Genomic DNA, 23,224 nt, shown 5'->3' with positions numbered 1-23,224 from the left:
AGTGACTGTTGTGGTATGCAATTAAAACACGACAGATGCATAAATGGGATACGTTTGCATATGAGATTATAAGTCACTTATAAATACGTGTCTTAGTCCATTCGGGCTGCTGTAACAAAAATACCACAGACTGGGTGGCTCGACAATAAACATTTATTTCTGACAGTTCTGGAGGCTGGGAAGTCCAAGATCAAGGCGCTGACAGATGCTGTGTCTGGTGAGGGCTCATTTCTTAGTTCATAGATGGCCGTCTTCCCCTTGTGTCCTCACGTGGCAGAAGGGGTGCCATGAGGGAGCTCCCTGGGTCCCTTTTACAGAGCACTAATCCCATTCATGAGCGCTCCACCCTCATGACCTGATCATCTCCCACAGGTCCCACCTCCTAACCACGTTGGGGATTAGAATTTCAACATAGGATTTGGGGGGGACACAAACATGCAGTTCTTTGCAATATGTCTCCCGCCCCCAGCCCCGCCTGCTGGGAAGTAACTCTGTTAACAATTCGAGTCTCTTCTGCTAAGATTTCCCCATACCCTTAGTACCGTTCTTCTTACTTTCCTTTCTGCCCTGTCTGTTGAAGAATGTAAGTTCCCAGGTTCAGAAACTTAATTCGCCACTAAGGTCAGCTCCCTTTTAGAGAAATGCGTCCTCCCGTGGACCCTTGATTTCCTTATTGCAAGTAATCTGTGTTTTTTGTAGAAAATGTAGGAAGTATGTTTAAGTAAAAGAAGAGGGAACAGCACACGATAGGATTTCAGTTTCCACACTGCTGACGCAGGGAGGGGCTGCTTGCCGGAGTCCACTGTGCCAGCTCCCTCGAGTCCACCAGACCCAGCCTGGTAGCCACTGCTGAGGCACGAACCTGACCTCTTGTTCATGGAGCAGCAGGAGCCGCTCCTCCACTGCCGGGGATGGCAGCCCGAGGGAGGTCTCTCCCCACCGCAGGAAGTGGCCTGTCCTGAGTTGTCACCACCAGGGATGCCAGCTTGCCCAGGGCCCCTGCCCGAGAAGGACCAGTTACTAGTTCTGATGGTGATGCCGTCTGGCTCAATGCTGAGAGCGGGAGCTGAGGCTCGAGATGCTGCCTATAGGTACCGTGGTTGAGATGCTCTTTAAAAGTCCCGTGATAGGGTGAGAGGATGCAGATACCTGGGCTTTGGGGGCAGACAGCAAGAATTTGAATCCTGTTGCTTCCACTTCTTGGCCTTGGGCTTGTTCCTTTCATCTCTCTGCAACTCACTTTCTTTGTCTGCAAAATGGGAAGAGGAGGAGGAGTGGTAATTGGGCTTGTAAGTGCTGAAGAGCTGAGATCTACTATTATGATCCATTCTTGATCATTAGAATAAAGCTATTTGTATATAAAATCGGCCACGAGGGTTTTGTTTTCACAAGCAGATGGTGGATGTCTTATGCTAAATAATGAGAAGCAGCGGTTTGCTGAAGCAGGAGAGTTTTGTCTGAGGTTCCTTTTATGTCCTGATGGATGCAGTGAAGGAAGGGGACTCGGGCGTAGTTACCAAGCGCCTGCTGTGTACCCTGGCCCTGAGCGTGGCCCCCCAGACGTGTTACTTCACTTGATCTGCCCACCCAGGGGATACATGATGTGGCATCATTCTCTGGATCCTCATCTCACTCTGACGCAGGGACAGGTTGAGGGACTTGTCCAAGGTGCTTCTCTTGGAGAGCGGGAGCAGAGCTGGACCGCAAGTGGCCTCTGGTCCCTGCCTGCCTCCCTCCGCCCTTCCGTGCTCCTCCTGCCTGTGTCTGAAACACATCATCTGCCTGTTGTGTTTCGGGGCGGCATTTGAGTGGCGTGTTCCTGCTCTTTGCAGCCCCGTGGACCCAGGCTCTTGAAGGCAGAATTTTGCAGCAGATGGGGAGGTGTAATTGATGGAGGGAGGGAGAGAGAAACTTGTGAGGATGACTTCAAAGAAGGCTCCAATGCCTAGCAAAAGCAGAAAGTTGGTCTGTATCTTCTCTGGATTTCAAGAGGTTCCTTTAGGAAATAAATTGAGTGTTTCTTTTAGAAGAATCCCATGGTTTCCAGCTGAGCCAGGTGGTGTGTGAGACCTGCGGACTGTGATCTGCTGTGATGACAGATGTAAATCGATGCTGGCCTCCCGGTGTATAGCTTATGGCCCTGCAGCTGGTGGCACGAGGCTCAGATGAGTGGCTTTAATTCAGGCTCAGGCACAGAATAACTCAGAAGTGGCTGTTACCTAATTTTAATGCATTATCTCCATTCCAGATTATTTTTAATAAAACCATGGGAAAGTATATAACTCCCCAGTTTTCCACGCACATGCTCACCCCTGCTCCAGGCTCTCCCTGGCAGACATGCAGGATGGGGAAGAAGCGTCGGAGGTGGGGGACCTGAGTCTTCCATGTACTAGCGGGAGGGCGGATCCTGAACCTCTGTTTCCTCATTGGTGGAACGACGGTACATCTCCCGCCTTCAAGGCACAGTCAGCATGAAGTGACTATGGCAGGGGTGAGGGAAGAAGTCAACATTAGCTCTTCTCAATCCTGCACCTCTCATTCTCGACTCGCCCACCGTTAAAGAACGGAGGTCTGAGGTCTCCTGGTGGGATGCACACAGTGGGCAGCAGACCCCTGCTCCCTACTCTGGGCCTTCTTCTCCAGGGCTTTTCCCCATGGCATGCATGCCTTTCCTGGTTGCCGTCCCTCTGTGGCAGACGGTGGCTCTTTGCTCTTTGCCAGCCTTAACACACACCATCTCAGAGGGGCCAAGGGGACAAAGTTGGTCAGACTCTCCCTGAGCTTTTGGTGGCTCGTAATGCAGAGCTGCTATACTGTGGAGCCCGTGGGGTAGGAAGGCTTGGGTGGCACTCGGGGGCTGCGCTGAGTCCTGGTCAGAGAGAGAGGGGCAGGACTGAGGGCCCTGGGACCCCAGCCATGGGGACGTGAGGCCCCACCCGCCACGTGGGATCCGTGTTCCATGTTGAGGATGGGCGGCACCCCAAGCCTGTGGTGGTTCCCAAGGGTGGGGTGTTGTCTAGCCACAGAAAGGGGTGAAGCAGTGATGTGCCTCTCTCTGACAGTCCCGCTTCTGGACCGGCCCTCCTCTCCTCACTGCATCCCTGGGTCTCCCTCTCCAGCTGTGGAGGCCGGAGCAGGCACTGACCTTGGGGTGCAAGGCCGGCCTCTGCGAATTACCGATGTGTGATCCACGATCGTGCACGGATCCACTCGGAGACTCGGTTCCCTCTGGACAGTGGATGTGAAACAAGGTCACAGACACAGGAGCGCCTGCAGATGTAGTCCAAAGTGGGCTTCTGCGCAGTGTTACGAACGTTGCTTTGGAAAGACAGAAATGTGGTGGGAGCACTTCCTTCCTGACAGCTTTTTAATAACTTGGACGTGTCATTTACATACCTCAGACCACACCTCTTCTAAGTGTGCAAGTCAGTGATTTTGAGTAAGTTTGCCGAGTGTGAAACTGTCTACACAGTGTAGGCCTAGAGCAGACCCATCACCCTCCTGAGATCTCTGTGCGCACTCACAGTTAATCTCCACTCCCACCTCCAGGCAGCCGCTCATCTCCTTTCTGCCTCTGTGGATTTGCCTGGTCTGAATGTCGCATAGAAATGGAATCCAACAACGTGTGGTCCTTTGTCACTCTCTTCTTTCGTAAAGTTTTCAAGGCTCATCCATGTGCTGGCGTGTATCACTACTTCATCCCTTTTGGTGGCTAAATAATATTCCGCTGTATGGATACGCCACATTTTATTTTTCTGTCTCTCCATCAGTTGATGGACATTTGGGTGGTTTTCTGTTTTTGGCTGTTAAGAATAACCTAGGGATGGAATTGCTGAATTTTATGTTTAACTTTTTAAGAAATTGCCAAACTGGTTTCCAATGTGGCTAGACCATTTTACATTCCTACCAGCAATATCTGACTGTTCCATTTCTCCATGTCCTTGAGGACAGTTGTTATTGTCTGTCTTCTTGATTGGAGCCATCCTAGTGGGTGCACCCTAGTGGATATGAAGCAGTATCTCGTTGTGGTTTTAATTGGTGCTTTAATGGGGAATACTTCTAAATAAGTTTGGGCAACCTTGGGTTAGAGAGAGTTATAGAGGTGTCTTTACTGCAGGACTTCTCAGCGCCTTCAATATTCAAAAGAGCATTGGGAAGCTCCAAGGAGGGCTATGTGTGCAGCCTTTCCTCAGATGCGGTCCCAGTGTGACCTGGGACTCAGGGTGTTGTGAAGGATTGGTGTTCTTTGGGAAGCATTAGCCCAGGACTGGAGTTAGGAAGCCACCACCAAGTCCCATCTGCTGCCTGTTTTTGTAAATAAAGTTTTATTGGAAGACAGCCACACCCATTTGTTTACAAATGGTCTCTGGAGGCTTTTGTGTTGCATAGAGTCAAGTAGTTGGGACAGAGACCAGATGCCTTGCAAAGCCTAAAATAGTTGCGATCTGGCCCTTTACAGAACCTTTGCTGACCCCTGACCTAGAGTGCCGGGTGCACTTCACCTTCAGATGCAAGGAGGGACTGGCGCGCAGGGTGCAAGTGGGGACCGAGGAAGCACTTTGTGAGGCCTAGTATTGTTTGTGTTGGTGCTGAAGGCTTGAAGGTGGAATTTTGACGGCTTGGGAGAATTGCAGAGGATATTCCTGGCGGAGAGCACAGCGGGAATGAGCCCTGGACAGTGGAGACGTGCAGGTCTGTTTGGGGACCTGTGGGGATGTCTGTGTGGCCTGGAAGGAGGATTTCTGCAGTGATGGAGGAAAGTGGAGCGTAACCCAGACCCCTCATGACAACTTAGGTCCCTAGTTGTGTCCCTTGAGTGACACGTGTCCGGTCCATCCTCCCCAAGGCTGGGCAGGGGGGCCAAGCTCTCCCTCTGAAGTCAGACAGATGTGGCTTTAGGCTCCGCCTCTGCCTTCCTGGGCATTTTACTTCCCTAAGCCACAGTTTTCCCACCTGTAAAATGGGAATAATAGTGGCCTTCACCCCAGGAGTAGGCATGAAGGAAATGCTGGCTGTCACTGCCCTTGTTGTCGTTATCTTGACATTCCTGGAGGGGAAGCTCCCTGAGGGCGCAACACCCTGCTTTACTGTCACTGTCCTTAGGGTACTCAGCATGTAGTTAGCACCCCGTAGGACCGGCTGAATGAATGCATGATGCCAAGGCCTGGATTTGTTGCCGAGGAGGGCCCTGCCCTGACTCCCCAGCTTGGTTCAGGACTTCTGTTATGGGCACTGCAGGAGCAGGCCCCACACGTGGGGAGAGTCGGGGCTGCGCCTCTTCCTTCCTGGAGAGGTGAGAGCAGAACCCGAGGCCGAGGGATTCTGGAGGGGGCAGGGAAGGCACGTTTGTTTGGTGATGGGCCCTTTTTGTTTGTTTGTTGCTTTGGGAGACCAGAAAGGAGGGCCGAGCAAGGCTATTTATCGCCCAGCCTCTTGGCGCTGGCGCGGAGGGTGGTCTCTGCAGCCAGGGCAGCACCCTCCTCTGTGGCAGTTTGGAGAAAGGTGATGTGTTCGCTGGCTGTGTGCTGGACGTTAAGATGAGGCCTCCCCAGGCTGGCAGGGAGCCGTTCCCACCCAGCCTCTGGGCTCTCTGCCGGTGGTGGGAGAGAGGGGTCTGCCCCATCTCTGCCCTCTCTGGTCCAGCCATTCCTGGCCCTGGACGCTGGAGTGTTTGGAGGGGAAGCTCCAGTTCTGAGGCTGTTTCCTTCTCTCCAGACTCAGCCCCTCTGTGTGGGTGAAATGATGGCGATGCCTCAGGAACGGGTTTGGGGTTCCAGCCACTGCCCTCTGGCTGTGAAGGACGGAGGAGAAGCCTCAGGCAGGAAGCATCCTCTCTCCGGGGTCAGTTTCTAGTGAGGCAGTGGGATGTGTGGGCATCAGAAGAACCTGGTTTTAAGTCCCAAGCTGGGCAAGTTGCTTCCCCTCTCTGGGCCTCAGTTTCCCCACCTGTAAAATGGGTGTAATAATGCCTTTGCAGTGCAGACAGATGTGAGGGCTCTTGGGTGGTGCCTGCCGCAGTCCTCTCTGCTGCCAGCTGCTTTTAAGCTCACCTCTCGGTCCCCCCACCACCAGCTACCCCTGTCTCTGACCCATCAGAGCCAAACTTTCCAAAAAAGCCTCCTCACCAGGGTCTCACCTCCCATCTGCTCCCCTCCCCCACCTTCTGAAGTCTGCGGGGAGCAGGGAACAGCTCTCCTTGCCTCACCCACCCCTGCAGGTCTCAAATCCTGCAGCCGCTCTCCCTGCCCGCTGCGCCCTGCTGCCCTTGGCAGATGGCTGCCCCGCTTCTGGAAGCCCTCTCTCTCCGTCTCCCTGTCTCTGCCTTAGGGGAGCCTCCTTCTCCTCTTGTCTCCCTGCCCTTCTGCCCACCCTCTCCGCCTCCTTCAAGGGCCCCTCCCTTCCTCTGTCTGCCCTTTCAGTGCTGGGGTTCCGAGGCCCCCACTTTCCCGCTCTCTGCAGGCAGCCTCGTGCTCTCACGGGGCACCCCGATGGCCGAGGGCTCAGGTCTTAACCCTCTCCCTGCATCTCTTTTCTGAGCTTTGCACCCCGAGACCCAGTTGCCTCTGGGCGTTGCAGCTATGGGGTCCCTCAAACACCTCAGAGTCATCTCGTCTAAGAGATTTTATCCTCCACCGCCTCCTCGTCTACCCCACTTGCAGTTCATTCCTGATCAGCTGATGAGCCCCCATTCATCCAGGTAGGAACCTGGGTGTCAGCCTGGACTTCCCTCCTCCATGCTACCCACCACCCCCAGGCAGTCACCTGCTCTCAAACCTACCCGTTCCCCTCCAGGGCCATTCTCCTTCCTTGGTCCTCACCCTCCTGGTTTATTGTCCAAATCAAGGCAAAATTCTCTGCACTGGACGCCCTGCCCCGTTCCACCCTTACCGTCCATTCTTCCCAATGCCGCCGGAGGGTTTTCTGAAACGTGTATCTGATGGGGTCTCGCCGCTGTTTAAGATTCTTCTGGGCCTCCATCGCCCTCGGGATGCAGCCCTAGCTCCTCAGCAAGGCTCACAGTCCGACCCTTACTTCCTCTCCAGCCTCGTCCTCAGTGCCACTTCTCACCTGCCCCTTGGTGCCCCTCCCTGGCCTCGCTGAGCCTTTGCTCCAGCCTCCTGGCTTTTGCCCTTGATGGCCTGTCTGCCCCAAATCCACCCCCCACCCCACCCCCACATCCTGACATTGGCCAGATCCCAGTGAGGGTCCTGGCTTATCTCTGTATGACCCTCTCCACACCTTGCTCTGTGCCTCATCGGCCTTCCCTATTAGAACACAGCTCTTTAGGACCCCCAGGTGTACACAGTACCTGGCACACTGAAGACGCTTTCGTAAGGATTACATGAGTAGATTAATAAATGCATGAAGGACACCTGTTGTATACTCCTTTACTTAGCACACAAAGACACGGAGACAGCTTTGGGGTGCGCATTTACCACAGCTTTCACTTACGAACAGGTGACTTTAGTGCGATGGGGGGATCTAGGAGAGAGCGTTGAGGCTGGAAATGTGGGCTCTGGAGCCGGGAGCCCTGAGTTCAGATCCCAGCCCTGTCGCTTGCTCCTGGTATGACTTTGAGCAAGTCTCTTAACCTCTCTGCACCTCAGTTTCCCCGTCTTTGAAGTGATGCTAAGAATTGTCCCTCCCTCGAGGACTGTTGAGAGTTAGATGAGTTTGTACTTAAAACCTGTATAAGAGAGCTGTCATCGTTCCCATTTTACAGATGAGGAACAGGAAGCTGTGGCTTAGAGAGGTGATGTCCCTTACCCAGGGTCACACAGCTGGTAAGGAGCAGAGCTTGGATTTCAGCCCAGCCCATCTCTGTCTTTGCCAACAACTAGGAAGCAGAGGCATTATGCCTGAGATTTCTGCCTCTTGGTGGAAATCTCCAGAAATATTCTACTCTTATGGCCAGAAAAAGATGCTTCATGAAGAATCTGCCCTCATGCCTGGCTCATAGTAGGTGCATAGTAATACTTGAGTAAATGAGTAATATTTCCTCAATGCCTTGGAGGCCCCTCTGGTCTTCAATATTCCCGCTCTCTGAACGGTGTCGGGAGGTCTGTTTCTGGCCCTTTTTGGCCAGGGTGTTGGCAGCAACCTCCTCCTTATTCAGACCTTTCTTCTGTCCCAGCGCTTCATGGGGGAGAGTCATTAAGAGAGCTTTTTCCCAGGAAGAGCTGTGCCTTCTCCAAGTCTCCGAGTGGAGTGTCCCAGCCCCCAGGCTCTCAAAGGCTGCCCTTGTGGGGTTCAGAACAGCCCCACGGCCCTGCAGGCTGAGAACCCGGCCCCCGAGTCCCCTCCTTAAGGAACTCGAGGTCCATTGCTAGTCAGAGTCAGCGTGGGTAAAACCTAAAGAAAATAGTTTGAGGATGTTTTCCAACAGTGTCTGGTGGGACAAAAGAGCAATTCATCCTGCGTAGCTTTTAGTGATCTGCTTCCCATTCTGAGAATTAGATTGTTCAATTAAGCAAGAGGGCGCTGAAGCAGCCTGCATGACTCAAAAGTTTGCAGCCTCCGGAGTGGGGAAGTGAGGGGGCCCGAGAGCTGGGAGAGCCTGCTCCGGGGGGCTCAGCCCCTTCTTTCTCCCTCTGTCCCCGTGCGGTTTCCAGTTGTCAGATTCCCCGTTCAGAAAACAACTACATCAACCAGAAGGCATGTGTGTGCCCCCCTGCTAGCCAGGGACCTGGTGTGAGTGTTTCTTTCGTGAAAAATTCAGTCCAGAACGGACTGGGGCACGGCACACCCAGGTCGGTCCCACCTGCCACGGCCACTCTCTCTCCTGCTCTGGTCTGTCCCTTCTCATTCACCAGCTGATGGGCATTTGGGACGCTTTGGGGGGCAGTTTGTAAGGTGATAGGTATTGGTTGGTTCCGAGGCTCTTAATCTGGAGACAAGGGAGTCGGTGAGCATCCTGAAATTCCTTCAAAATTCTGGGAGTGAGTCGGTGCATCAAGGCATCTCTCTGGGGAGAAAGTCCATCTCTTCAGTAACTTCTCAGAGGATCCCTGACTCCCTCCCCAAGTCCTCGCCAAAAAGAAAAAAAGGTTAAAAACGATTCAGGTGGAGTTTGTAGGTCATTCCTCATTGCCAGGAAACTCTGCTTCTCTGGTGCTCCAGCTGTATGGTGCCTAAGCAGTCCTTGGGGAATCGTGGCACAATGCACCGTCCTGGGGGCCACCCCAGAGATTCGGACTCAGCGGGTCCGGGATGGGCACAGGGATTTTTGTGTTTTTGGCAAGTATCCCACAAGGACCGTGCTCTGGGGCCCGCCACTCTGTTATAATAATAGAAACTCTTGAAGGGTTCATTTAATAAGGTCTGTAGTTTTAAAACGAATTACAGCCAGATACGCTAAGACATCAGAAGCAGATAAAGTAACTGTTGTTATAACTATGTGGCTGCCTCCTTTCTTTCTCGAATAGCTTGCACTTCTTTTTTGTCCATCTTATCCTAGTGGGGGCACGAGCCAAACCATGTGCATCTGTTTATCCTCGGTATCAAGATAGTGCCCGGCACACAGCAGGTGCTCCATAAATGTGTATGTAAGTGGACGCTCCCACTTCTGGCCATAGTTCTGAGGGCTGGTTTCCTTTTGCATAAATCCGTGGCTGCACACAGCCTGATTTTGTTTGGGGGCCTGTCTGGTTTCTCCGGCGGGGTTTGGGGCTGGAGGGAGCCTGCAGACCAGTACTAATTGGTGTCATTGAGTAATTAATGGAGAATCAGGCCCCGAGCGGATTCCCAGGGAGACAGACACTGAGGGAGGCTTTCTTGCTTGGTGGGATGGGAGCTGCTCTCTCAAAGGATGTTCCCAGAGTGCTGAGGCGACTGGCGTGGTCTGGGGGGGTGGCTTGGCAGCTGGAGTGGGGTTTGTGGAGCAGCTTTGGAGCGAGTTTGTGTTGGTGCCATGGTTCTGCACAATATGGAGCGTGGCGAGTTTGACTTTAAAGAAACACAATCCTCAGGCGTGGGTCCTGGGAGCCAGGCCTGTGTCAGCTGAAGAATTTATGGGTTGAGGGAAGGCCGTGGCTGGAATGTTGGTTCGTGCACCCAGGGGTCCCCGCTCTCCTGTGCCCGGGGCCATCTGAGACACCCCTCCCCTCAGCATGCTGGTCAAGGCTCCATGATGTCCCTCTGGGACCACTCCTGCTTGTGTCTTCTGATCCCCGTGCTCCAGTGTTCTCCAGGTATCCCGCGCTCTGCTTTCTGGATTTTTCTTGTGCTATTCTCTTGACCTAAACCAGTCTTTACCCTTCCGCTCCCTTGGCTAAATGCCATCATCTTTCAAGGTTTGGCTCAAACATCCCTTCTTCCAGGCAGCTTTCCCTGGTCCTCTGTAGCAGTCAGGACAGGTCGGGTTATGCTGCAGTAACAAAAGCCCCCAAAGATCAGAGGAGCTTAAAGCAACAAAGTATATTTCTTGCTCACACAGCATCTCGGACACAGGGTGGCGGAGGGCTCACATGTTCACTCAGGAACTCAGCCTTCTAGAGGCTGCATCTTGACCCAGCCCTTTGTCAGGACAGGAATGATAAAAAAAAAGAACATGGTGATCCACACCACCCGGCTCTGAAAGCTTCTGTCTGAAGTGACGAGTCCTGTGGCCACCGTCGAGTTCAGCAGGCCAGGGACATATAGTCTCCCCTGAGGGAGGCCCTGGACTGTCTGTGGACAGCCCTGCCATCTCCCAATACCCCCGAGGTAGGCCAGGGGCTTCTTGGTCTTCCCAACGCCCTGTGCCTCCTCCGTCACAGCCTTGACCACGCCAGATGGTAAACCATCTCCAACTGGCCCATCTCTCCCCCGGGGAGCGAGTCCATGAAGGCAGGGGGCTGGGATTGTTCCTCTCTGCGGCCCACGCGCCCGCCCCCGGGTTGGCTCAGAGAAGACGCTTTGGGGGTGTGCGGAGGAGGGAGTGGGCCGTCCCTGCCCCTCTGCAGCACTAGCTCTGCCTCTGCCCGCGGTGGGGATCGAGGTGGGCCGTCTGCAGCTGCCCTGACTCTCGGCCCTCCCTTCTGCAGGCGCCGGGTCCTGGCCATCTCGGATGGGATCGAGCACATCGGGAACCTCCGCTGGGAGCTGGCCTTGTGTCTCCTGGCTGCCTGGACCATCTGCTACTTCTGTATCTGGAAGGGGACCAAGTCCACGGGGAAGGTAGGAGGTGATCTTCAAGCAATGAGCCACGGCCAGGGAGGGTGCAAGTTGTCCTTGCTTGAGCTCACTGGAGGCCCGGAGAGTGCGGGGTTCACATGGCAAAGGCTGGCTCTTAAGTCGGGAGGGAGGAGAAGCACTGGGCTGGGAGGCCCCTCAGGAGCCCAGTCCACCACTTGTTGGCCGCACACCTCAGGGCTGCTCTGTTCTACCTTCTGAGCCTCCGTTTGCATCTGTGAAACAGCAAAGCTATATCCCATCTTCTTCCTGAGCTGAGAGTCGCACAAGGAAAGGGGAGTTAAAGTGCTTTGAAACCCGGCAAGTGCTAAACTACCTCCGTGTAGTTTTTTAGAGTTCAGATGTACGCTCGAGGAGTGTGCGAGGCCAGGTGATGCTGCTGGCCTCCACTGACAGACCCTGCGGTCTCTCTCGCTTGGCATCTATAGAGGGAAAGGCAGCCACTTCCATCTTGTTGTTTTGCTGGGCCACCTGCACCATGTGGCCTCCAGGGCCAGCACCTCATCAGTGGAAGAGAAATGGAAGGAGTCAGCCAGCTTTTAACTGCCCTGGCCTGGAAGTTACTATGGCTCTTCCACTCAAAGGCCGCTGGCCAGGACCTGAGGCCCAACCTCACCTAACTGCAAGGGAGGCTTGGAAACGTAGGGGAGCCCAGGGTCGTCTGGGGAGCATGGCCATCTGTACCACAAGGATGGATACAGAGGTTATAGCTCATGGCCACGTCCAGCCCACTCATGTGTTCTGTTTTAAAAAAGACAGGGGCGGGGAAGAATTGGTTGCCAACATTTAGAAATCAGGAGATTTCACGTAGAAAAATGAAATATGATTCTGGCTTCCCTTGGGAAGTTGAAACATTTGGCAGCACTGGACCCCCATACCTACATGGCAGCATTTGGCTGAGCTGAGCAGCGGCCACCTCCTTCCAAGGGTACTCTGGTTGGCCACAGTCCCCACCATTCCCTATTGCCACTGATCCTGTGGCTGAATGTCAGTGCTGTTAGTTTCCTCACTTGTGCTTCTTGTTTATTCTCATGGAAGAGAGGAAAATAAAGCTTTTCTTATGCCCAGGTCACCCTGACCACGTCTCTTCTTGCCTGCCTGCTTCTGGTAGGCAGTTGCTCATAAACTTTATTCTAAGCCATTGGTTAGGGCAGGGGCTAGAGATAAAAACTCCAAGGAAACAGAAGTTAACAACTCTGGGTCCTTTTACAGAAGATGGTGTCCTTGGCTCCCACAGTGGCAGGTGGGATCAAGAGGAAACTACTAGAACGTTGGAGGTGGTGGAGCTGCAGGAGGGAAGTTAGGGGAGCAGAGAAGAGAGTTCAACAAGCGCTATGCCATGGGCTACAAGGAGGCTGGGGACGTACTGAAAAGTCATCATCACTGTGCCTGGGGACCAGAGAAGGTGGAACAGAGACTCTCGTGTCCCTTTAGCCAAGACAGTTTTGCTGATCTTTGCTTTCTCTGGGTTGAACCATAAACACAATAGAATTTTCCTGGTTTTCCAAATATAAAAATTATTGCAGTCTTGGTATACTTCTTCAGACACACACACGTGGCTCCTGTTGCCCTCCCTGCTGCCTCTTCCACCTATAGAGGAGAAGACCGTGACTGCAGGGGAGGACCAGGCCTGGAGTCAGGATTCACATCTCAGGGCCGTCACACACTAGCTGTGACCTTGGGCACATGACTTAACTTCTCTGAGCCTCAGTTTCCTCTTCTGCAAAACGGGGGTTGATAATTTCGCTCGCCTCACAGGTGTTTGAAGGAGGAAATGCAAGGATGCCCATTCAGCACATTAGCAGAGCGTGTAATGAGTAGTAAGTACTGAGTAGTGGTGATTTTTTAGAAACCTCATTATACAGATGAAATTTACTCACTCCAGAAGTAGTTTCTGAGTATTTACTCCATACCTCGCATTATTCAGTGGACATCTAGAGGTGATTAAAGCATGGCTTCTGCCCTACCCAGATAACGTGTGTGAGAGCACTTTGTGAACCGTAAGGAGATGGGAGGAGGGGCAGGGTTGGCGTTGTTCTTCCGTCTGCTCTACTTATGCCTTCTTGGGTAGCCAAGGCTGTGGCCGCGGGGCTTGGCTGGGTGGCGTTGTGTGTGGTTGCGGCGAGGCTGCTGGGATGGGGTTTTGGCGCGTGCACACGTGTCAGTTGTCTGTGTGCACATGTGGCCTTGCACACCTGGGCCCAGGACGTAGGCCGTGGCGAAATTTGGTTCCACTCAGCCCTCAGGAGGAAGCTCGATCGCATGGTGGGGCCACTAGCCGTTGGCTGGGCCGTGGAGCCTGTGTGTCAGAACTCTAATGCAGGGACCGGGTTTCCCGGAAGGAGGGGCAGGCTGCGTCCTTGGGCATTTTGGAAGAGGCGTGCGGGGAGTCAGGGCAGAGTGTACACCCACGGACTCTGCTCGCTCGACCCCCACCTGGGGTCTTTCATCTGCACAATCATGTCAGATCCTGCAGGCTGGGGAGACCTGCCTCTCCTTTCTAGCAGAGACCCTGAGGCTGGAGGTTGCCTAGACTGACCAGAGTTGTGTGGCCACTTTGCTCCTCAGCGTGGACCCAGAGCTACTCCCACCTTGCCTGTCCTTGGACTCGATTAAAATTTAGAGCATTGTGGTATCTTGAGTGACGTCCTTTCCCACCTCCTTCCTGAGCCTACTCTTTCTCACCTCTAGTAGAAATGGTAAGGATGGCAGCAGTAATAATACTGATAAGGAGTAATAAGTAATATTACTTTGAGTACTTCGCATGCCCCTTCCATTCAGACCTTGACACAAGCCCATGAGACAGGGCTTGCAGGAGCTCCATGTCACAGATGAGGAACTGAGGCTCTGAGGCTCAGAGGGTTACCTGACGTGCTCGGGGACCTCAGGCAGGAAGCAGGGGGCCAGGATTAACCCCAAGCCTTGGTGACCTCATGACCCGTACTGTGGAAGAGTGTACCGTAGTGCCTGTCATCTGTGACATGGGGACAGTGACAATTTTCTTATGGGCTGGTTATGAAAAGGTGGTTAATGAGATAGCTTAGCACACAGTAGGTGCTCAATGGTTGTTTGTTGCAGCTGGATCTAAGTGGTGCTTTTAAGGGAAATGCTGAAATCAGATGAGCCAGTTAAGCATTTTCCTGAAGGCTGGGTTTCTTGGGCTCTTCCCTGTGTTCCACGCCCAAGACCGGGGTCAGCATCCAGGCTGAGATGTGGTTTGCTGGAGCTGTGAGATTCCTTAGAGACCATCTGGTCCACCCCGACCCTTATTTTATGCATGTGGAAACTGAGGCTCAGAGAGGGGAAGGGACTTGTCCAAGGGCACACAGCAAGTAAGTGTTGGGTCAGGATAACTAGAGCCTGTTGGCCCAACTTCCTCACGGTTTACAAATGATGAAGGGGTCCCTGGGGTGACATCTGACAGCTTCAGGAGACCAGGAGTCCCTGGATGGGCACGTGGCTCTTCAGGAGAGGGTCTGAGGCTCTTGTTACTCTTTCTTCCTTGCCTCACCTTGGACATGAGCCCAACGTCCAAAGGTTTATCAGGTTCTGTACAAAAACAGCTAAAAATAAACACTGGGTCATCTGAGTCTTCCTGAGTGGGCAGAGGTCACCCCTGCCCCCTGCCTGCAGAACCCTGGCCAGAGCTGTTTTCATGAGGCCGCTCATCAAAGAGAACCCCATCTTCCCACCATCATCCAGGCCACGGCTGAGTTGGCATTTCCTCTTCATCCCAAGTTTCAGCCCACTTCTCATACTCAGGCCTCAAACAGAAATTTCTGAAATTTCATTAGTTCGAGAAAAAGTTCCTGGCCCCCTCCTGTCTCCAGGGTAAAAACTATGACCCCCACTTTAAGTCACTTCAACGAGCACGTCGCCTGCTCAGGGCGGCCAGGCTGGCACTGCAGGCTCTGCCTTTCAGCTGCGAGATTTGGGATCAGGTCACGAACAGGTAGGTCCCAGTGAGGCCTTGACAGGCCGTAGGTGAAGGCGTGGCCATGCTCTCAGCGGCCGGGGGGCAGTGCGTGACCCCAGGCTGCGCTGGCCCGAGCGTCTCCCCCGGGAACAACCTCCGCAGGTGTCCTTCAGCTCCATCCTGTGCTGCACACCTGCCTCAGGTGCCATAGTCTTCTGACATCACAGAGACTGGCATTTGGGATCTCCCCAGGGTCAGAGCAGGTGACCGCCACCCCCAGAAGAAGCTGCGCTGGGCTGAGAGATACTAACTAGGTTCCAGCTTCAGCGCGTGGCAAGGTGCCACGTAACTTTGCTTAATAAACATCTGTGGAATGAATGAATTCTGCGTGTGTCCGGGGCTCCCTGCGAGGCGCTGGCATACGGTGGAGAGGACACTGGGCAGGCTTGTCCCGCAGAGTGTGCAGCCTAGCAGGGCAGACACAGACACGTAAGCAGTTGCGACTCAGTGTACCTGTTGGTGCTGGCATTAAACAGAACAGTTAGACGATCAGGTCCGAAGAACGCAGGATTCTCATGGCTGAGAACTGGCTCTGGAGGATTAGAATATGGCGTGTCAGAGCTGGGAGGCATCTTGGTGTTTACGTCTAAACCCTATTTTACAAATAAGGAAGTGGAGGCCCAGAGAGATTGCAAGGTTTGCCCAAGGCCACCCCACTTGGAAAGAGCGGAGCTGGGCCTGTCTGCCTTCCCTCGTCTGCTCTGACACCTCCAGCTGGGAGTCCATGTGCAGCTTCAACGTGAGCACATCCATCGTGGTCTGAGCACCCGGCTGGTGCCCAGTTGGCTGTCTATCCCCGGCCCCAGGGCGACGGCTGCAGTTCTGGTTCTGTGTTGTTATTCCTCTCTCTGGACTCTTCAGGAAGTTCCGGAAGACTGGATTAAAAAAAGTAAATAAGAACCCATCTCAGGTGTATATTAAGTCCTGAGAAAACGCAGGATTCCGGAACACCTGCTTTCTTCAGGAGGAAACTTCCGGGCTGTTTCTCACTTGTCATCTAGAGGACAAACACTTTCACTCTAGATGATTGGAACATGGATAATTGAAATCAAGTGACCGGAACCTGGAGACATCTTGGTGATTTTCCTGTGTTCTTGTTTTTCTTGTTTTTGTTTTTAAAGACTTTATTTTTTAGAGCGGTTTTAGGTTCACAGCAAAATTGAGAGGGAGGTATAGAGTTCCCACATACCGCTTTACCCCAGGCAAGCGTAGCCTCCCCACGGTCAACATCCTCCGAGTGGTACGTGTGTTACAATTTGACACTGACACGACGTAATTACCCGGAGTGCGTAGTTTACGTCAGGCTTCACTCTTGGTATTGTACATTCCGTGGGTTTTGACAGATGTGTAATGACGTGTATTCACCAACATGGTATCATACAGAATAGTTTCACTGCCCTGAAAATCCTCTGTGCCCTGCTGCTGCTTCTCCCCCCTTCCCAACCCCTGGCAGCCACGTCTTTTTACTGTTTCCATAGTTTTGCCTTTTCCAGAATGTCATATCATTGGAATCATATGGTAGGTGGCCTTTTCAGACCGGCTTCTTTCACTTAGTAACATGCGTGTTCCTCCGTGCCTTTTCATGGCTCCATAGCTCATTTCTTTTTTATCACTGAATAATATCTCATTGTCTGGATGTTCCAGTTTATTCACCTGCTGAGGGATGTGTTGGGTGCTTCCGAGCTTGGTGATTATGAATAAAGCTGTGTAAACATTTGTGTACAGATTTTTGTGTGACATAAGTTTGCAACTCCTTTGGATAAATACCAAGGAGTGCAGTTGTGGGTCTTATCGTAAGAGTATGTTTAATTTTATACAAAACTGCCAAGCTGTCTTCCATAGTGGCCGTACCGTTTCACATTCTTCCCAGCAACGAGTGAAAGTTCCTGCTGCTCCCTCTTCTCACCGGCTTTCGGTGTTGTCCGTGTTTTGGACTTGGGCCATCCTGACAGGGGTGTCGTGGTGTCTGGTGGTTTTAATTTGCATTTCCCTGATGACAGGTGACGTGGAACATCTTTTCATATGCTTATTTACCATCTGTACATCTTCTTTGGTGAGATATCTGTTAGGGTCTTTGGCCCATTTTGTAATCAGGTTGTTTTCTTCTTGTTGAGTTTTAAGAGTTCTTTGTGTCCGTTGGATACCAGTCCTTTATCAGATGTGTCTTTTGCAAATATTCTCTCCCAGTCTGTGGCTTGTTTTCTCATTCTCTTGACATTGTCTTTCACAGAGCAAATAGTTTTAATTTAAGGAAGTCCAGCTTATCAGTTATTTCTGTCATGGATCATGCCCTCGGTGGTGTATCTAAAAAGTCATTGCCATACCCCAGGTCATTTAGGTTTTCTCCTCTGTTACCTTCTAGGGGTTTTATAGTTTTGCATTTTATGTTTAGGTTTATGATCCATTGTGAGTTAATTTTTGTAAAGGGTGTAAGATCTAAGTCTAGATTCATTATTTTACATGTGGATGTCCATTCATTGAAAAGACTGTCTTTGCTCTTACCTTGTTTTTTATTCACCAACCAAATTCATCTTGCCCCTCCCTGCCACTAGCTCTCCCCCTGGTTTCATAGGCCTGAAACCATTAAGTCACTTTTGACAACTTCTCTCTTTACCTCTCATCCAATTACTGACGGAGTCTGCTTTTATAGTCACCCAGGGAAACACCCTATCTCCATTTTTGTTATCCATCCGTTCAGCCACACATTCAACAAATACTGAGCCCTCGGTGTCTCCGCAGTCCCTCCAGAGTGAAAATGACTCTCAGAATTTCCCATTTGAGCAAACATAACAGCTGACATCCAGAATGAGACGACTGAAATCCCTTGTATTCTATGAAACAATACTTTCAGGTAAAGTCTAGTTGTTCCTGTCTTTATTCTGTTGTATGCTATGACAGCATGTGAAGCAACATTGTGGTTTTGTGATATTTCCCCAGTACCTGTTATGCGTGTTTGTTGAAGACTGAAAAGCTGGTCATTCTATGTGTCCTTGTCTTGTGGCTTTGCTGGGCTTTAGTCTAATCCAGGGATTGGCCAGCCATGGCCTTAGGGCCACATCCAGCCCACGGCCTGTTTGTGTCAATAAAGCTTTATTGGAACACAGCCACGTCCGTTCGTTGACCCGTTGTCTGTGGCTGTTTTTGTTTTAATGCAGCAGCAGAGTTGAGTAGCCGTGACAGGGACCATGTGACTCACAGAGCCTAAAATACTCACTATCTGGCACTTTACGAAAATGTCTAAACTATTAAACTATTAAACTAATTCATGCAAACTGTTTGCTATTTAACAAGAAACTAACATCTAAACTGCTGTCATTCAAAGGATGGACCGTTTCAAGCACTGAAAAGCTACAGTGATGGTTTGCAATGGACACCTTTTCTGAAGGATCCTTAAGATCTCACCCAGCCTTTCCAGCCCCCGAATGTGCTATTTCTTGTTTCCAGATGCTCACCTGCTGTGGGTGTTGCTCACTCACTCCTTCTAGCTTTCAGTACCCCGGCAAGTGCCCACTGTGCACCTGCTATGTGCCAGGCACCAGGTGGGGGGCTCTTTTTGGTGGGGAGTGAAAAGGCCCCCACTGACCATGGAGCTTACGGCCTGGTGAGGGAGGCAGAGAATGAACAAGTCCAGTAATGCTGCGGACGGCAGAAGCGGGGCTGTGAGAGGGAAGAATGGGGCAGGGGACCTCCTCAGAGGGGTGAGGGGGAGCCCTCCTGAAGAGGAGTCCCCACCTGGGATGGGGTGGAGGGGAAGGGCTTGGCCAGGTGAGGAGCACGTACGAAGTTCTCAGGTGGGAAGGGCCTGGTGAATTGGAGAGGCGAAGCAAGTTGGGGCCAGGCGGAGCCCGTGGTGGAGGAGGATGGCGGCATGAGACAAGGCAAGGGAAATGCGTAGGGACAGACCTCGCAGGCCGTGGTGGAGGGTCAGGGGTTTTATTCTAAGTGCAATGGCGAGCCACTGAAAGTTTTTAAGTAGGGATGGCATGATCTGATTTTCTCCCTTAGAAGCCGGCTCTGGCTGCTAGTTGTGCATGGATGTGTAGGGGACAGAGAGGCTGTGGGGAGCCCTGTTAGGGGGGACCAGCGTGGGGGTGGCAGTGGAATGGAGAGAAGTGATCAGATCAGAGACACTTTTTGGTGCTGGAGGGCCTGAAGTTGCACAGGAGTCCGAGTCCTTGCTGTCCTTTGGCTTTTGAATCGGGGCAGCTCGCCCAGGATGCTCTGCCCTCTGCAGGCAGCCATCCCGCCCACCAGATAGTCAGAGTCCCCTCGTGCTGCCCCCACTCCCTCCCCAGCTGGCTCCTGTTCTTTGCTCTCTCCCCTGCCCGGTTCCTTCTCTCTCCTCCTCTCGGTGGATGATTTATGGATTTTTCCCCCTCGTTTCCTGGTCTCCAGGAGCAGTGGCTGGGAGGGGAGGACGCTGCAAAAACAATTCTGGTCCCTTCCCTACCTCCTCCCCTCGCCACTTTAAAGGAAGCTGCAGGATTAGCTGGGATTTTAAGAAGAATCCTGCCTTTTCACTGCTCCAGGGCTCTGTTTTTATTCTTGTCAGAGCTCCAGGACACCAAGGCAGGAAAAAAGAAAACACACACACACAGGCAGGCGCACTCACACAGAAACAGCCGCATAGAGCCTTGAATTGATTTTTTTTTCTTTCCCTCCCTTCATTCACCAACAAGTGGAGGAATTGGAGGTGGCACAAGGACTCTTAAACAGCCCGTGCCGTCTGCATGATGATCTGGTAAAGCAGATGCTTGAGTGGCTTTTTGCTTGATCCAGGCGCTGTCCTGAGTCCCTCGCTGCATTAACCCATTAAGTCCTCGAAGCAACCCTGTGAGAAGGGTACTGTCATCATCCCCATTTGGCAGATGAGAAGATAAAGGCTCCCAGGACTCAAGCTGCTTGCCCTGGAATCACGGGGAGTCAGAGCCGGCCCGGGTCGGGAGGAGCAGGGCGGGGCCCCTTGGCAGGTGAGGGCGCCTGCCCCAGCCAGCCCGCCTGAGAGCTGCCAGATGGAGATGCAGCCGGCTTGGAGTCGCCAGCGGGGAAGCCATCAGAAGCCCCACACAGAAAATTTATTCTTCGGGAGCACCGTATAAAGTGGCTAATGGATTCAATGAGGCAGAAAGCAGGAGTAAAGGGAGGAATAAAGGGGGAGATGTGTGAAAGGGGAGAGAACAGGCCCAGGAAAGGAACTGGGCAGCGCTGTCTCCCGGCCCTCAAGTGGCCTTTGTTGCGCTCGAAGCGAGCGGGAACGGCGTTGGTGGCGGGGCTCTCCCAGCGGCCGGCTGATGTCTGCATTCAGAGAGGAAACTAGAGCGTTCATGAGATGCATGCAGAGAGCCCGGGCGGCCACGCGGGAGATCCCTGTCCTCGGCCCCCAGAACCCGGGACCCCCAAGGCGGCCGCCCAGGGGCCTTTGTGCCGAGATGGGAGGCTTCTCCCACAACGGTGGTCCGCACAGAGCCGTAGATGGTAACATTAAGTCAAAAGAGTTTAGCATCTTGATTCAGCCCTTTCTTTGGCCTTGAATGACAGCGCTTCACCTTTAGCGGGAACCCTGGCAGCGAAGAAGGTTGGAAAAGTGGGAGGCTTTGCGACTCAGTAATACCGTCTTTATTAGAGCACAAAGGCCCCCCAAAGTCCGAGTGGTTGCTGGGTGGGAGGGGTTCTGCAGGGCTGGTCGCCCCTGAGAAAGCCAGTTCGAGCACTGCGAGGGGGCCTGGGGGGTGCCGTTAACCCTCACGAGCGCCTCCGGGTGCCTGGCACTGGGCGGCTCCTGCCCATGCGCCTGTGTCTCCCTGGGAAACGGGGACCCCCCTCCGGAGCAGGCACGGAGGAGTCAAAGTTGCTTTGGTCTCAGCGCCAGTCGAAGCGCAGTGCTGTTGGAAAACTAAACCAGAGACGAGTGTGGTAGTTATTTTGTGCCTGCTGCATGTTAGTGCCGTTCCAGACACTGGTTGGGGGTGGGTTACGAGAATTGTTGTCTGTGCATCCTGCCCTCCAGAATTGGGCAGAGAAGACAAAGACAGACAGCAATGAAGAAGGATGGAATGAGCTGGCGTTTGGAGTCGAGAATCCTGCCCCACCACTTGCCAACTGTGTGATTCAGTGCAGGCCACCTTGTCCTTCCCTGGCTGTTCATGTCACTTCATCTCTCTAGGCCTCAGTTCCCCCTTCTTTCAAGGTTAGCATGACAAGTGCTGTGACAAGTGAGGGGCTATGCTGGTGTCACTAGTGAGAGAACGGTTGAGTTGGGGGCCTGGCAGCCAGAGCATGCTGGAGCAGGGGAGGACATGGGGTCAGCATGTTCCAGAGGCTCCAGGCTGGGGTGACATGTGGGCTGGCCCTGACAGATGTGGTGGGAACAGTGATGAGCAAAGGCCTGAAGGGGCATTTGGGGAGCAGCGAGAGCTGTGAGCCTGGGTGGACTGCGGTGGATGGCTGACTGGGGGGCTGGCAGGTTACAGAGGCCCCCCAGTTGCCGTCAGCCTAGAGTCGGTTGGCCAGCTCACTCCAGAGCAGTTGGAATTGATGAGGAGTCACTGTCTTCCTCCAGAGTTCCCACTGCACCCCCCTCGTCCCCACCCCATTGTCACCTGTGTCAGGCAGGCTTCAGTCAGAGCAGCAGAAGCATAAGGAGATGTCTAGTGAGAGGTTCAGTGTGAGGAATTGGTGGTTTTGGGGGCTGGCAGGGCAAGTCTGGGACCTGGAAGGCAGGCTGTCAGAAAGGGCGGGTGGGACTCTGGCATGAGCCAAAGCTGCTGCCTGCAGGTGGAAGTTCTTCATTAGGGACACCTCAGTTCTGCATGGAAGGCCTTTCAGCTGATTGAGTCAGGCCCACCCACCCAGGTTATCTAGGATCATCTCCCTTTCTTACAGTCGGCTGATGATGGCCTTTAATCACATCTGCAAAACACTGTCCCAGCAACCCCTCAGTTCGTGTTTGGGTGCCTGGGGATGGTAGCCTAGACTGTGCATAGACAGAGCCTTCCAGCACCTTCATCCACACGTGCCCCACTTTGCACCGGGATGAGGGCACAGAGGCCGCCCTGCCGTGCCTGCCCAGGCCGTTTGCCTCCCACTGCCAGGCTCGGCTTCCATTGCGTAACGCTTCCCCTCAGGACTCCCTGGTAGTTACCGTCACCTGGGGCAGCTGTGCCCGAACGGTATGGTAACAACTGTTCCAAAGCGAAAAACAGTCTCCTCGAATTGTGTGCATCTTCCCCTCTGCTACTTAGAGGCGTATAACCATAGTCTGTACCTTGTTTAATCGTAACGTGATAGAAGTTAATGTTTTGCCTTTCCATTTAACAGTCCATCGCACAGCGTTCCCCGCCCCCCCGCCCCATTTTGCCAAAAGATGGTCTTTAACCTCCACTGAGTGAATAACCCATGACATCACAGACTGTTCCGTGATTGTTGGACTGGTAGGATATTCACAGTTTTTCACATCATTGAAAATGCTGCAGGAAATGCTCTGTTCGCTTGGCTGTCCTTCCCCATGGGAGAGCAGCTCGTTAGGAAGCTTACAAGGTGGGCAGCCTCTGCCAGAATCGCCTGTCTTACCTGGAGGGAGGAGATGTCAGTTTCCCTCACCCCGCTGGCTCATCCCTCACACGGCCCCTGTCCCTGCCCCTCGCCCCAGGCCTCCCTGCGCTCACGGCAGGGTGACGGGCAGCACTTTGCCTTCCTCCGTCCCTCCCTCCCTCATCAGCCAGCTGTCTCCTCCTGCAGGAAGCCAGCACTGACCCTCCCGCCCTGTCCCACCTGGCCTCCTCCTGACTCTCCAATGGCTCTTCCCAGCAGCAGCATCCCGCGGCCCTGAGCTGGCCTCTCATTGTCTCATGACCGCTGGGCTTCCGGGCCCAGGGCAATTGCTTACCCGGGAGGCAAATATTTATTGAGTGTCCTGTGTACCCTGTCCTGTGCTCGGGACTGTGGATGTCACCTCTAGACAAGTTTAGAGGTCAGAGTGCAGGCAGAAGTCAACAGGCCATTACAAAACCTCCCTGTGCTGAGGGTAAACATGGCCCCGGGAGGCAGAGACCCACGAGCTGGCCGGTGAAGTGTGGG

General features: G+C 53.1%; 1 protein-coding gene across 1 annotated transcript in view; it reads left to right on the top strand.

The window, feature by feature from the left end:
- Window positions 1-23,224, top strand: part of SLC6A11 (solute carrier family 6 member 11) — a 122,120-nt gene that overhangs the window by 16,936 nt on the left and 81,960 nt on the right. Inside the window, exon 5 of the mRNA XM_044754813.2 lies at window positions 11,025-11,157. Within this exon, the coding sequence (XP_044610748.1) occupies window positions 11,025-11,157 (133 nt within the window). The remainder of the gene's footprint in view (window positions 1-11,024; window positions 11,158-23,224) is intronic.

This window comes from Equus asinus, chromosome 21 (genome assembly GCF_041296235.1).
Source record: "Equus asinus isolate D_3611 breed Donkey chromosome 21, EquAss-T2T_v2, whole genome shotgun sequence".
Taxonomy (NCBI): domain Eukaryota; kingdom Metazoa; phylum Chordata; class Mammalia; order Perissodactyla; family Equidae; genus Equus; species Equus asinus.
This window is presented reverse-complemented; position numbering and strand designations above follow the sequence as displayed.